The sequence below is a fragment of the Lissotriton helveticus genome, chromosome 12 (assembly GCF_964261635.1).
Source record: "Lissotriton helveticus chromosome 12, aLisHel1.1, whole genome shotgun sequence".
Classification (NCBI taxonomy): Eukaryota; Metazoa; Chordata; class Amphibia; order Caudata; family Salamandridae; genus Lissotriton; species Lissotriton helveticus.
In genome coordinates, this window is record NC_136073.1 from 546,396,538 (window position 1) to 546,412,706 (window position 16,169).

Below are 16,169 nucleotides of genomic sequence, written 5' to 3' on the forward strand. Positions count from 1 at the left end.
CATAGACCGCTTTCCTAGCCCCACAACCTCAGAAGACGTGCGCACGCAAAACGAAACGTATCGTGGGGCGGGACTTCCGTTTTGTGAAGCCCGCGCCCACGGAGTGCCTGGAGGAGCAGTGGTGACGCGGGGCTCCCATGCCCGAGGGAGAGCCCCGCGGTAGGAGGCTGCACAAGTCCGGAGTGCCGGTGAGCGGGGAAGGGGGGGGGGATGCCTGTATGTGTGCGTGTGTGTGTGTCTGTGTGTGCGACGGCGGAGGGGTGGGGGGGGGATGTCTCTCCGTGCGTGTATGTGTGCTTGTGTATGTGTGTGCGCATGCGTGCAGGGGGAGGTGTGCCTGTGTATGTTTGCGCTTCCCAGGAGACAGCCACGGCGAGCGCATTCGCGCGCGCGTGGCCTGCGCCGATCGCCTTTTGCGAGATGCTCGCGGCCAGGTGCTGTCTCCTGGGAAGCACAGTCAGCAACAAAAGATCTCCTGGCGGACACAGCGCTGACGCACTGTTACGCCACGAGACCTAAAAAGGAAAGCGTGTTGGAGAAGTGGATTCCTATGCTATTGATGCTGGAAAAATGCAAGTGGGTGAGAAAGTATGATGCACAACTAGAGGATGGGGTTCCAGTTCACAGAAAGATGCTCGACACTTAGGCTCCCACTGAAAAACTTTGAAGAAACAAAATTCATAGAGAGACTTTTCCAGTACTATACGCTCCTGAAGGCACTCGCTTCCTAGTTAGTAAAAAGGAGAGAACAGGCCTACTATATGTATAAGTCGTGGTTCAGGACTTCGTGGTTCATGACTTCGTGGAATGTGAATCTTCGTTGTTAAGACTTCGTTGTTAAGGTAAGCCGTTGTTTGAACTTCGTTGTTTAGGATATTTCCCCTACTATATATGCTACCCAAGCCAGATAGTGTATACCTTAGCAAATGGTACAAAACAATATTGCACTAGCACAAACCACTTGGTGAATTTCTCACTTAACATGGTTTCCATTTCGTAGAGATGAGTAAGGAATGCATTGGACTTTTTTTTGGAAGCTGTTCTCCCAGCAATGGAGCTTAGTCTTTGTGCACAGCAGAGACATAGTCAGGCCCTGGCCATGCTATATAAACATAACCAGTACCTGATGACCACTGTGGTCTCCAAATGAGACAGCAAGTACCCTTGCACTATCTGTTTATAAATAACATGATATCCATATCCATGGCCTTCAATGGATATGGAGGTGGGGAAAGAGGGGGAATACCTAGATTTTTTTCTACCTATTCAGCTTTTTAGTTGCGATTTCCAACCACAGGTTCAAGTCAGTACAAGCTAGTCAGAGAAAGGCTGACTCCGCTGGTTATCTTTCCCAGTCATAAACTGTCTCCAGTTCAATAATTATTAATATCATTACTCAAGTGGCAACATGCAATGTAATTAGTGATGCCTGGGATGTAAATTTTCATAACGGTGTCCATACAGATTACACTTGGCACTGTGAAGCGCATAAAGAACAATTGATGGACAGAATGCAGAACAATGTCATACATTCACCCCAGTACAGAGATCTGGGCCTAAATCCATCGTTTTTTTGCTCACCATGCCATTCCAGTTTGGACCCAGCTATATGCAAATCAGTCTTGACCCTGCGCCCAATGGGAACAGTCCAGCCCGAACTGCCAGGCCAGGTCCTGCCTGGACTGGAAACAAGCATCCTAAGACCGGTTTCAGTGAAGCAGCTATCGGGTGAAATATTTCTCTCCTGTCTCACCTAAATGGCCAATCCCTCTCATTCCTTTTTTCTACGCTTCACTTTTCTATTCCAGTCTTCCTTCAACCCCTCCCCCTCTCTTTATACTTTGAATATGTAATTACATGGCATGACGGCCTATCTAAGAACCTTGAATGACACTAGATTTTTCTGGCTTTGGATGAAAAAATATATTATTCTCAGGTTGGGTTAATCAAGTAACTACATACAGTTAGTTTGGTACGACTCAGATATTCACATTTTCAGTGAGGCATTGAAAAGTTTAAAATACTATTTCAGACAAGATACCTTCATGAAGCAAATCGCATTATATAACAAAACACATGAATTAGTAAACACATGTTCACCCCTTGGGCCATCGTGGAATTGAAAAATAGGTGTTTATTGTTACCCACGAAGATCTGAACCCGAGGCCATGAGGTCAAACACGGGCTCGGGAGTGGAATCATTAGTCCCTTGAGCCACCAGACCTGATACGGAGAAGGGGATGAGGGGGAACAGTGGGTTGTAGATTCTGGCACAAAACATAGAAAACGTATACAGACAATATGGGTGCACTGAAACACTGCCACTTATATTCTCGTGGTGAAAAGCCTGTAAAAGATTCACTAGCTTAGAAAGGAGGTATTAGATCTTACTACATCTACAAATGGGCATATGCCACTGAATAAAATTAACATTTCCTAACCAGTAGCTGAAAGACAAAATAACACTAGTAAAACCGCACGTAAAAAAATAAGACTGAATAGCCATGCAAATAAACAGGTCAGTAATGGATGTTTAGCATATTCATAGCTAATTAGTCAACACAAGAGGACACCTTCAAGCTTGTTAAGAGACACTGCACAAAGCAATATTATACTACTGGAATACGTTTCAGAACATTACAGTAAAATATCTAAGCATACTGAGGCAAATATTGGCTCTGCTCAAACAGAGCGCATGGAAGGCAAACATCAGTTTTATGAACCAAGAAATGAAAGTCCATATTTACCTTTGTGCAAACTACTAATACAGGAACGCCCAAGTTGTGAGTCAGAATATTGTCACCAAGAGGTAATATTATATTTTCATCTTCTTGACCAGATCCAGAAGGTCCTCTTCGAGGTGATCCTGGAGATGCTTCCTCCGGTTCCACATATTCCTGAAAGTCCTTAACCACTACAGAGGAGAAAAAAAAAACCAGAATTAATTAAACATTTTTGACTGTCAAATCAACATCGTCATTTATCAGGCAGGTTGGGTGCATGCATTTGGAAGTGAACAGATCTAAACTATGCTGAAACAAGCAGTAGCACGTGGGGATTCAGTGTCTGTCCCAATAAATATTACGAGGGCAGGCCTTAACCTGGTAGGGTTCATTAAACTCAAAGGCTTTCGATTTTAAACTGATGACGTTTGTCCAAGCACAAGCATTCTTTACAACCACAAACGGACTTAAAACATCACCTGCGATTTGACAATCTAGGCCACTGACCATATTCATTCCGCATGAGGTAATAGCAACAAGGCACTGAAGTAGATTAGGCCAGATGTATTTTCCTAACCACTATTTGACTCTAACATTACTTATCTTCGGTAACCCTCTTTGGCAGATTGCTCACCTTTTGAATCCACTGTGGCTGCAGACTGGATCAAGAAAAAGTTGCAATAGCTGGTGAGTTAGTAGACAGCCCCACCAGCCTCAATAGCAGTTTCGTCCCGCAACAGACTAACCAACAGGAAACTGGGCAGGCATCAGTTTTATTCCTGCACCCTCAGACATGGAAATGTGACTGGCATGATTGTTGTGATCAATGGCAGTAAGTAAATCTAACTTAAAACCTTATGAAACTCAGACGTCCACTGCATAGAACAGGGATTTAGGCAGTGGGTGAGGGATCAACCAGCTAATGGACCCACCAGAAATAACATGCCTAAGGAAAGTAACCTATTCTTCTGAAGGATACGTCTACCCTCAGGTTTAAATCCGTACTAAATAAGTCTCCACCAAATAGCAGTGGCTCTGAGGAATGGACTTACACCTCAAGTCCTGCAGGTCCGAATAGGAAAAATCGCCCCCATGCAGAACTGAGAATAGATACAGTGCCTGCTGAGCATATAGACAGAAGCCCAAATCGTGGCTTGGCAGATGTCCAAAATGAAAACATCTAGTGCTACAGCCATATTCGAAGGCTTCCCCGTAGTGGAATGCTCTCCAAGGACTTCAGGAGCCCTTTTTTGCTCAAGGAATAACACACTTGATTACTCCGAAGGGGACCCGAGACAGGTCTCCACTTTGCCCAGTAACCTTCCTAACCAAAGAATGTTCAGGCAAATACTTGTCCATCTTTCTTATAACGTGGTCAGGATTAATCCCCATTCACTGGTAGCCGACTCCATGGAATGCTTACTAGTACGTCATACTCAAGAGTTCCCCTTTGACTTGTTATTCGGAAGTTTAAATTGTCGTAAGTGCTGCAGCACCATTAACAGCGAATACCCCGCGGCCCCCAGAGGCCCAGTTCCAGTCTTCACCATTCAGTGGTATTGAAATGCTCAGATGTGCAGTGAGCGCCTTCACCGGGGCTGCTCTCGAGACCTGGTCCTGTTCGCCACAGTCATGCTGTTCGCAGTTCATGCAGCAGCACCCAGCAAGCACAGTTCGTTTCAGAGATGCTCCAGGGAGAGGGCTGTGGGCAGAAAAAAGGGGGGATTTGATCATCCAGCTCCTGAATGGAGCCCAGCAAGGGAGGTGTCCTTGCTATCCTCAGGGAATAAGTAAGGGGCAGTTCTCAGTGTACAGGCTTGACCAGCCGGTCACAGCCACAATCTTTCTATTAGGGCATCGACCCGAACACTTGGCCACAGTGGTACAGACAGTCCTTCCTGGCATACGGGGTCGCGGATATAGGTGGGCACAAGTCTCAATGCTCTTGGCCAAATGAGTTCAACAGAGGCCTCCTCTGGCATGCAGGATCATCGCAATGAGATGGTGAATTTCTGGTGCTTCCAGCACAAAGTGTAATGACCCGATCGGTGCACAGCTGTTCTCGTCACACCTCGCTCAGGAAGTTCTACCTATAGGGCTCCCTCCAACACTCTACTTCCTCACTTGGTACACTGGTCTTGGCAAGCAGGCAGGGACCAGTGCACCAGAGCAGGTGGTCTTGGCCCACCGGGTGATGTCCACTCACCCAGCAGGGAGACTAGCAGGCCTTGGCTCAGAGTCCTGATCACAGATGGCGAAGTTTGGGATGTAAACCTCCACTTCTTATAGCCTATTTCAAAACACCGAAATGTGATTTAGGGACTGAATTTTTACGTTGGGGTTCTGCCTTTTTTTGAAGTGTACATTTTTTTTTTCTTCATGTTTGTCACAGCAGGCAAGACTCCAAACCTGACTGACCCACAAATACAATTCATGTGAGTGGCCAAAGTTTAAACCCCAATGTTAGTCATAGTGATGTGTATCAAAAGTTTAATCCCAGGCTCCTGGCCCTACTTTTTATGATACACTTATTAGCCCCATCTCCTTCGTGAGATGATTCCAGGCCCCTTCCTGGTGATCTATCACTAAATTCAAGAGCAACCTTTCGAAGTGTAAAGGGGGAAGTCTGTCTTCTTTTCTCCAGGGTATGCCCTACCCAGTTTACAAGAACACAGCAATACACAAATCTGTCTGGGGGATTCCTCTACTCCTAATGCCTTCGACCAGGCAGGTCTGGGACTTCCAAAAATGGAACCAAAGGTCTGCTATGTAATGTACCACTGCAGGCACACTTTCACTCAGTGTACATTCATATCACAATTATTATCCAGCATGGGTACATTCATGTTTAGAGCCACCAGAGACACATACATCCAGCACAGACATTGTCTTTGTGCACTTTTCAGTACTGTAGCTTTTCTGTATTGTACCAGGGTGTGCTATTTGCCAAACACACGCTGCCAGCACACACCATGTGAGCGCTGCACAACACTACGCATTTTATACCTTAACGCAAGCACAGGTACACCCCGCACATTTTCATTGCACACGCACTGCACTACATCGCTCATGTATTTTATTCCTCATAGGTATACAAAAACTAACCAGAAATACACTGTACACTACTGCTCTATCTCTGCATTGTCTCCTTCCCTGCCACACATTCATCTAGCGTACAGTCACTACTCCTGCGCTGCACAGCATTCCACATCTACCTTACGTAGGCCCAGGGTTAGTTAAGCACACAGCAGCCGTACTAAAAAGGTGAGTGAAAAGACTAAGCAAATTCTCGACTTGGTGAACAAAGCTATGCGCTTGCGAAGGGAAATAATGCTAATTTGCCAGTGACGCTTAAAAAGCATTTGATTGGGTGCATTGGCCATATTTAGAAGCAACACTGACACATTTGGCATCAGGGACAGGTTTTGCGCCTGGAGCCTTAGTAACTACGGTAAGCCTAGAGCAACAGTGTGTGGCAATGGAGTGACTTCAACCCCCGTTTTCATTAGTAGGAGAATGAGGCAGGGCTGTCCATTATAGCCCCTTGTATTTGCTCCATCTATGGAGCCAATGGGATGACCCACGTTTTACTGGACGGAGGGAGGAGCAAACCATTAACCTCTATGCAGTTAATATTATAGTGAAGAGCTATGTGGGCCCCGTTGGTCTTCTTTGAGAAGCTGGGTTAGTTGGAAGAGGCCGGGGTCTTCCGCATCAACCGCCAGAAATCGCAGGCTCTCAACCTCTCTGTGACGCCTCCTGTACAGGCACAGCTGGTAACCTGATATCCGGTAAAGTGGATGAACTCCGCAGTGTCGTACCTCGGCATTCAGAAAGGTACCACTGTGGGTGCTACCATGGCCATCAATTACTGAGCCTTGTTTCGACAGGTCCGACCAGAAAACACTACAGACTATCATGGCTTGGAAGGGTGGAATCTCTGAATATGACCATGCCACAGAGAGCTTTATTCCTGTTCCAGGCCCTTCTTTCGGAGCAGCTGGTGGGCATGCTTCACTCTCTCCAGGCAGAAATCAACCACTTTGAGAGGGAGGGAGGCTGCATATGAACCCTTGTGCAGGTTCACCACACTGCTGAGTGGTCTGGGCGTTCCTAGCCATGTGCACTACCACCATAAGGCGCGACTTCACTTCCTGGTTGAGTGGAATGGTAAGCAGTCCGAAAAACATTGCTGTTTCATGGATAAGGCTAAAGCAGGAGAACAGCTTGGGAAAATCCCCCTTTTGTGAAAAAAGCAGAGTATGGGGGCTGTACTCCTCCCCTGTTACCAGAGCCACCCTCCTAAATTGGGACCAAGTTGCCTCTCTGCGAGCCTGGACTTTTTTCCCTTCACTATTGACACCTACCTTAGGAAACAGAGTTTTTACTCCAGGTCTACATCCTACTGCTTTTTCAGACTGTTGATCTATCGGAATTATGTTTGACGCTGCAGGGCCTATTCCCTTTGAACAACTCAATACAGACTTTGGGTTGCCAGAGAGTCTGCGATACCTGCAAGCTCCCCACTAGGTCGCCCATTCAGACATTCAAACGGTGGTGCAACATAAAATGTGGCTACTGTCCAAGGAAAGTGACCTACTCCTCCTCACCAAATTATATGCTCTTTTGCTGCAAACCCATACAGAGGAGAAAACTCAGGGCAGAGAAGATGGGAACTTGATTTGGGACAGACTGACGCTTAAGGAATTGGAGGAAATCTATCAGAGCATGCCATGCCGCACGCAACGCCACAAGTATAGAAACCGCTACTAAAATTGCAACTTAATGATATCAAACACCTGTTAGATTTCACTGTCGCACTACAGATTACTGGAGGGGCTATGGGGCTCTTGGGACATTGCTTCAACTATCCTGGGCCTGTCCAAAACACACACAGTACTGGGACGCAGTCTTGACTAACATGGACACATTTTCGACACACAGCTGTCACGCTTTCAAGGATACACTATCCTGGGTCTCCAGAACCCCCTGAATTTTCCTCATAAATCTCAGAGAGTCCGGGCATCTGGAGCAGCACTCCAAGTCATTTTCTTGCCCTGTGGCAGAGAGAAACGCCTGACGCACATAGCATGGCTTCATTGGATACAGCATATACTGGGTAGGGAACATCTGACTCTTGCACTGACTCATCAGCTAGACTGCTGCTCATTGCTGCTTTTTATGAACTGACATGGCCTAGATCTCTACGCTTGCTGCGAATGACTGTGCTAAATGACGGGGCACAACTGGGGAGGGAGAGGGGCAGGGTACAGGATGGTCAGATGACGTCTAAACACACTATGCTGGAGTGAGTACTGGGGGGAGGGGACGGGTGGAGTAATGTTTTGGTTGTGTTAGAACTCTTTCTTCCTGTGCAGCCCCTCCAGCATGTGGTTGGCTGCGTACTGAATTTCTGTATTATTTTGCATTGGAATAATGAGAACAGATTTAAACCATAAAAAGGAGAGTGAGCCTGTAGGCCTTACTTCAGTGACACAAGGTAACAAGCATTGGCAAAGCATATAGGTCGTGCTTATGTGAAAGCTATTGACTTTGCCAATGTCTTTCAGCCATTTTGTACGCAGAGTGACTGCTGTCCAGCATGGCTAAAAGTTAGCCACGTGGTGGAGAGCAGAATGGCATAGCGGAAAGAGTGCTATGGAGTAGAGTGGGGTTGAGTAGCATACAGTAGGGTGGAGTGACGTAGAGTGGTGTCAAGTGGCATAGGGTATCATGACACAGGGTAGAGTGGCATAGGGCGGAGTGGCGTATGGCAGATTGGAGTGGCGTATGGCAGAGCAGCATAGTAGAGTAGAGCGCTGTAGATTGGCGTAGAATAGAGTGGCATACAGTGGAGTGTCACATAGTGGCATTGTATGGAGTGGTGTGGATTGGCATAGAGTGGCCTAGAGTAGAGTGGCATTGTGTGGAGTGGGATAGAGTGAAGCAGCGTAGAGTGGAGTGGTCTAGAGTAGAAAGAGTGATGCGGTGTGTGGAGCGGTATGGAGAAGAGCTGAGTACAGGCACGTAGACTAGAGTGGCATTGTGTGGAGTGGTATACAATGGTGTTGGGTGGACGGGTGTAGAGTGGCCTTGTGAGGAGTGGGGTGGGGTAGATGGCATAAGTTAGAGTGGCAGAGTGGTGTGGTGTGGTGTAGAGAAGAGAAGAGCAGCGTAGAGTAGCATACCAGAGGGACAGTGACCGTTGTCTGGTTTCTGCAGAGTTCACACAGCAGTGGTATTTTAGAGGGTTTCAGGAAGAAAATGCACCTTGTGGTCGCTCTCATTGAGTTCCTGGGCAGAAGGGTGGTCTGCTCTGCCCAAGAGGCTGTGAACGGGACAATATCTGCTTTGACCTTTGCAGCAAAGTTAATACTATCAGAATGGATTCCGTTTTGATCTTCAGAGGATACGAGAATGGTAATTGGAAGGCACCCGGCGTAATCTGTGTGCATTGCTTCTTTGTCATTTCTCACCAAGTATTGTGACATGAGGGCACACAGTCCTCTCAAATACATTTGGGAAACTAGATTAACTATAGACAAACTGCTAACAAATGTATCCTTCTAGGCCATTGCTGATAACTCCAGATAAGGAACAAGAACGCCGTAGGGACCTGACCACATTGCCATGCATTAGATAATGTGTTGTGAACAATTAAATCCTCTTTTTAGTAAAGCGCTTTGTCCAATCTGCTTTTTGCACATTGTGGAGTGCTTTAATAAACCAGGTTTGAGTCTCAGCGTCAGCTCAGCATCCTGGGATTCTGCTAAAATCTTTAACCTCCTTGTGTAATGTCACTGGTGCCCATTGAAAGTGCACCAATATTTTTGGGTCGGGTCTTGGTCACGCTATATAAAAATGCCAAAAAAGCAATGCATCTCAAAGAAAGTGCGAGCAGCAGATGGAGACTAATTAAGAGGAATCAATCTGTACTTGTTTTATGCTCCACACAAAGAAAAGTAAGTGGTGCAGGAATTGACACTTCGCACGCACTGCTGAATTAGAAAGCAGCATAATCCATGTTTAACTATGTCCAAAAAAAAAAAACAGCATTAGGAATCAGACAACAGTACGGTTGAGCACTCAGGTCAGGGATACACATCTCCACCATGCAGAGCACTTCCCCATCTCAACAAACCTATATTACATATTTTGCAGTATAGCCTCTTATTTGTACATGATTAACTAAAACTTTTACAAAACAATAAGAACAATGCTAAAAATTGCTGAAAATTCATTTTGTGCGACTTCCTAAAATGTAAAAATGTACTTAATGTCAGTTTATAGTCATCATTATAATTAAAAAGTTCAGATGCTTCAGGCCGCCATCACGGAACTGTTCGGGCTGGCTTTTATTGTTCCACGTTCAGCGTGCTCTTTTGTCTTTTTGCTACTAGTTAAAAAAACTTTGTGACCCGACAGTTTAATTTTGTTTTGGTTGGGTTGAAACACAGTTTGACCACCTGCCTGCATGTTCGTACACCATGTAGTTTAAAAGATGGACGTAATCAATTGTATCTCAGGTCCTTTAATTTAGGGCAGATGCAAATAACATGAACGATATCTTCTTTGCCAACTTTGCACAAGCAACACTATTGCGGGCAATTTTTTCTTTCCCAAGGCGGCAAGTGAGGTACAGATGGAATTACCCCCAAGCGTATTTTTTAAAACTTTTCTTTCGTCTTTAAGTTCATTCCAATGTTAAGATAAGACTGAGGTTGCAGTGTTCCATATTCACTGAGTGTGATCCAGCTATGCGCTCTTTTGGATAAAGCCTGCTTATCCTCAATGGAGGAAATTATTTTGCTTATTTTTTCGCTACTTTTTTAAAAGAAAAGAGATCAGTAGGGGTGCCCCAGAGGTCTAACTGTCCCAAACGCTTGGAGTGAATCCGAAAAATAATCTCTGACTGAGGATTTTCGGTGTCAGAGCAACTCTTTCCATAGATTTGAGTTTAAAGAACCAACCTCAGCGCTGCGAATCTTGTGCCAGCTAGTAACATACGCCCTCCGTCTTTCCAGTGTTTGTTTTAAAAGGCCAAATTCTAACCGTATTTGCGCTGGAGAAACGTATCTTGGCAGATTGAAGATTGCCCTATATGAATTAGCTATCCCTATATCCAATAATGACTCATCCTTGCTTTGAAGGGGTTCACTCCCATATGTAAGGGTCGGCTGTAGCTTTGCTCGCAGAACCTGGAGCAAGGGGTTAAGCGTTAAGTCGGGAAGTTTGACCTTTAACGATTTTACCGCCAGATAAGTCATGGTTCCCTTCACTCGCAAGGACTCCATTTGGGGTTTGAACGAGTTCTTGTGGTCCAAGATTACTCCCAAGTATTTGTAGGTAGTTACCAAATCTAGCCCTGGTCCATTTAGATGCTAATTGATTTTCCTCTTTTTACGGTAATTCCCTGCCATGACTTTGGATTTGGCAAAGTTTGTTTGCAGGCAATTCCTTTCCGAAAAAGCGTGAGTTACATTCAAGAGGTGTTGGAGGCCTATCGAAGTCCAGCTTATCAGAACCAGGTCATCCGAATGCAGCAGATTGGACAGAGGAGTGTTCCTCAGTTTTGGTGCATGGCAGGGACTGTTGTCGAGTTCTCCTGGCAGGTCTGCAAGAAAAATGTTAAATAAAAACTGAGCTAGAACGCAGCCCTGTTTTAACCCTTTTGTTGTCGGAATGGGTTTGGAGAGGTCTGTTCCTGCTCCCAATTTAACCTTGATCCAGGTGTTTGTGTGCAGTGATATCAACTGGTCTAAAAGTCGTTTAGTTATTACCCAGTTATCCAGTTTCCGCCAGAGTTTGTTTCGATCAACATGATCAAAAGTGGCAGTATAGTCAATAAAACAAAGGAAGGAGGGAGTTTTGGTCTCTTTTGCTGCATCCATCAGCAGGGTCAATGCCATAATGTTTGTTGTGGTCCCTTGACCCCGGCGAAAGCCTGTTTGATTAATTGGGATGATGGAATTTTCGGACACCCATGACGTTAATTCCTCCAGTACAGTTCCTTAAAAATACTTGACCTACAAGCCTATAAGGGCAATAAGCCGGTAGTGATTTGGGAGTTACCGGTTGCCCTGTTTGAAGATTGGGTTTATTACTGATCCAAACCAGAGTCCGGGAGTATCAAGGTGTTCTTTATATTTTTAAAAACTGGCGTTAGCGCTACACTTCAAAATTCAGCATCTGATTTATATAGCGTTGGTGGGAGGCCATTTGAACTGGGCGCACCGGTTGGTCTACCCCTAGCTATTTGCCTTCTAATATCCGCTAATGTGGAGGTGGAATATTCAATCTCGGCAGGGGGAGAAGAACTTAAGTCTGGCATTATTTTACCCGCACAAGGAGGAGACATGGTTCCTCTTGGGTCTAGTTCTTGAATAGTTGCCATTGTGCAGCCGTTGCTTGTTTTTTCCCTGCAGATTTCTTTACTGGGCCCTTTTATCCTTTATTCAAGGCTCTCCCCATTGTCAGCGGATGTGCTGTTAAAATGCTTGAAGAGATATTTTGTCCATGCTTCCTCCGTTATATTAGAATTTAGGCAAGATGGTCTGGATTCTATATTCTTTTGATCATTTGCCAAAACCTTGAGCTGTTTTTCTTTTAACTTCATGGAGGAGTATGTCCCATAATTCATCTTTTTTTCCCCATTTCTTCCTTTTTAGCAGTTTTTTTGCTTCCCGTAGAACATTTTGTAGGTCATGATTTATTGGATCTTTCCGCATCCGTCTCAATGTTCGGTTTAGGATCTGCTTTTGCGTTTTCATTTCAGGGGTGAATTGTAATTTGGTTGATGCTCCCTTTTGATGGTTTACACAATTTGATGGTCCTTTCAATAGTTTCTCGTCAGGATGAAGTTTTGCCATGCTTCTACTGGTTTTGTTGTAAGACTTGCTGCTTGAACATATAGAGTTTTTGCCTTAAGACATATGGTACTGATGTTGCTGGGATTGCATCGAAGCTGCTTAAGATTTGCAGCCACTTCAATGTTGATGCCTATGAATGGTTCAAATTTGAGAAGTGAGTTAGCTTTTATTGTTACTTCTTGAGGCAAATGGTCGCTTTGTTCGCTGGTCCCTATCCTAAACGCCATTACTGTACCAAGCATATTTAAGGATGTGAATGTATAATCCAAATGGGAAGATTGCTGATTTGAATGAAACGTTGCTATTGGTGGATCATCCTCCGTAAAGCGCCCGTTCAAGGCTCTTAGGTTGAGATGTTCTAGTTGCCGTAATAGGTGATTTGAGCAATTTGTGGGTTTCTTAACATATCTACTAACTTATCTACTTTTAAAACTCAGGCTCTTCCCCAACAGTTAATGAGCTATCATTAGTCATTTGTTCTATATCGTTCTTTACTTGCAAAGCAGTCCACTGCCCTTGCAGCTGTGTCTGCGATATATACATCTATCGATAAATACCTGCTTATAGCCATGTTCCTTCCTAATCAGCTGTAATTCTATCCCAAAAGCTTCAAAAGTATTTTACCATCCACAACTAATAGAACTAATTTCAGATCATTTACATTCTCTCCAATAAAATATTTGATCACCCTTTTTAGTCAAAGGTTCTAACTTGTTCCAGAAGAGAGTAAAAATGCACTTTTTGAAATAAAACTGGTTTCCATTCCATCATGGTAAACAGGTATTCAAATTCAAGATTTTGGTACAAGTTGTTTTAACGTATTTAATAAAAAAAATACTCCTTACACCAACATGATATTCAACTTCTGCGGGACGAAACATAGGCAGAGAAGGGTGAATATGCTGGGTTATAGCACACAGTCCACCTGCACCCAGGGAGGTGCAGGGACTCTGAATGAACTAAGGTGGGTTAACACAAACATGCACAAAAGCACATAGTCGTTGTTTAAAGTCTACTTTCAAACTTGTTCTACACCTCTGAACTTCCACAGCTGTGCACAACATTCACTCTACTTTTCAACAATTTTGGAATAAATGGGTTGGGAGATGGGGCTATTGCGGGCAAAAGCAGACCCGTCTCACTTAAACATTACAAAAGTTTACCAAAGTGAAACAAAAACCTTTGCTACCAAACTGACTCCTAGATTTTAGCAGTGATCTGCAAACAAGTCTTATTTTTTGTGCAGCATGATGCCCTTCTCAAGAGAGCCAGCCCTGTGTTAGTGATTCTTTGAGAATTGGCGCATCTGTTCTCCTAGAGTAAGACGTTTAGTCCTACTAGCGGATTAACTACTCTGAAAAGGGACAAAGTCCTTGCTCTGTTCACTTAAGATTTAACTGTATAGTAATAAATGTTGCACTCATCCTTCCCAGGGACTAAATAACTGTGGCAAGGTCCACTATATTTGGAAATTGCTCATCATTTGGACTTGCGACAAGTCTAATCAGTTACCTTAAAGTTGCTTATGTTGCCTGTTTATTTATGGTGGCGAATAGGACAAGCAAGTTTGCAGTATTTTATAGAAGTCAGTCAAAAAATTGGAGAACCAGCAAACCAACAGTTAACGAATCGGTAAAGAGGAAAAAGATGTTTCAGCATTTTTAATACAAACACTCTCCCTTATCTCTTGCAAAGATATGTTAGCCACATTTTCACGTTAGCACTTTGATAATTCGGGCCAATGCAATTGCAACACACTGCAATATATTAGCTCATGGTATTCAAGAAAAAAAGTTCTGAGATCTGTTTCTTTTAGACCAATGATTCATCCTACACAGACACACAATACAAGGTGAGACAAATGTATTAAATATAAATTATTTTAAAAAAATGTAAGTGATAAAGGAGTGATGCAAACACAGAACCTGGTTCTCTCCTTAATGAGAGCAACACATTTTAAAGCTCACCTGAGAAAGCGAATGTGCTCTCACATGCAAGATCTTTTGTTAAACTAAAAAATAAAAAAAGGCTTAGACCCTGCTTATTAGTTAATATTGGCTTGCTTCATCATCACTCATTTTGTTGCTTCTCATTAGTCATCGTATCCATTCATCACGTCCGGTTTTGCTTTGTCTTTGTGTGTTTGTTCATTGCATAGAGTATGGACCAAGTACTGATTGATTTCTTTTTTGGTTTCCTCCCTCTGGTCGTTCTTGGATTGAAGTACTGGTTCTTTAGGTCTCGTCTGCGTGGGCTGCGCAAAAGGTTTTGAGTGAGCGTCAGTATCAGGCTTTAAGCCCCGCCCCTCTTTCCCATTGGCTGGTGTCACCGTTTATGCTAAAAGGTGGCCAGCCATTGGGAAAGAGCTTTTGGTGACGTAGACTTTTCTCTTTTTGAGCCGTACCCCTTAAACAGTCTTGTCTGCCTTCCTTCTGCCGTAAAAAGTTTCCTATCTTTATGGGGCCAAACACATAGCCCCATACAGATAAGAAACCTTCGAGGCCGTCCAAGTGGGACGGCATAAAAAGAGAAAACTATACATCATGGCGAGCGAGCGCTTGTTTTCACCTATGAATTCATTCTCAGTTCCACAATGCTTCAGATTCAATCTCTGACTTCCTCTCTGTTACTTTCCAGGTGTTTCATTTCTCACCCCAGGTTCCACTGTGTTTCAGATTTCACCTCCAAGATACCCCCGTGCTTTGGGCTTCACCCTTGACACGTCGTGTTTCAGATATCACCTCTATTATTTTCACGTCTGTCTGGGCCGCACACATCAACGTCTCGTCCGCCGAGCCTCTGCGCGCATCTTCTCCTGCCTCGGTGGCCTCCGGAGCGGGTGAATGTCTCAGAAGGCCGCTCGCTGCAGCTCCCTCAGCTGGCAGGCCCTGGCCCAGGAGATGCGAATGGCGGTTGAGGCGGGTGTATACAAATAGCAAAGAAACACATCTTGCCACGTGTGTGTGTGTTACTTTTTTAATTTCAGAACAAACACACATATGAGATTTTAATACATTGAGCGTAATAATACTACTGACTCTTCACCCGTCACGTACATGCTGCTAACTATGTAGATGTGCACTCTTTATCGGTTGGACTATTGTCAACACTTCGCCAGCACACCAACTTGAGACCTGTAAGCAGTAGAAAAAGTGCTGCGGCAGTCCAAAAAGTCTGATTTTCGTGTCCATGGTTTTAGCCTCTGTCCTCTTTTCCTGATTACGCCACAACATTGCAGACCCGCAGTCGTTAATTGGCTGTTTCTGGCGACGGAAGACTAGTGGTGCGGGAAAGGGCGGAACGACCAAGCAACACCCCCCTGCCTGCAGAGAGAATGGAGGAGCACAACCCGGCCAATCGAGGTATACAGGAGTTGGAGGGTGTGCCGTTGTGCTGCAGAGTCCCAGAGAGATGGGCGCGCTGGTGCTCAGGGAAGGACGAGGGCACCTTCAAATAGGCGTTTTGCTTTCCTGAGTGAGGAAGTGAAAGGAATTCACAGGCTGTCTTATCCTAATAGTGCGGCAGACTCTGTAAACAGACACAAAGCATTACGTGTTCGAGCCCACTTCCACAGTAC

The 16,169-nt window shown here is 44.6% G+C and overlaps 1 protein-coding gene across 2 annotated transcripts in view; it reads right to left on the reverse strand.

The window, feature by feature from the left end:
- Positions 1–16,169, reverse strand: part of DYNC1LI2 (dynein cytoplasmic 1 light intermediate chain 2) — a 424,537-nt gene that overhangs the window by 337,871 nt on the left and 70,497 nt on the right. For both annotated transcript variants that reach the window (XM_078669984.1, XM_078669985.1), the window contains exon 5: positions 2,748–2,914. In XM_078669984.1, the coding sequence (XP_078526110.1) occupies positions 2,748–2,914 (167 nt within the window). The remainder of the gene's footprint in view (positions 1–2,747; positions 2,915–16,169) is intronic.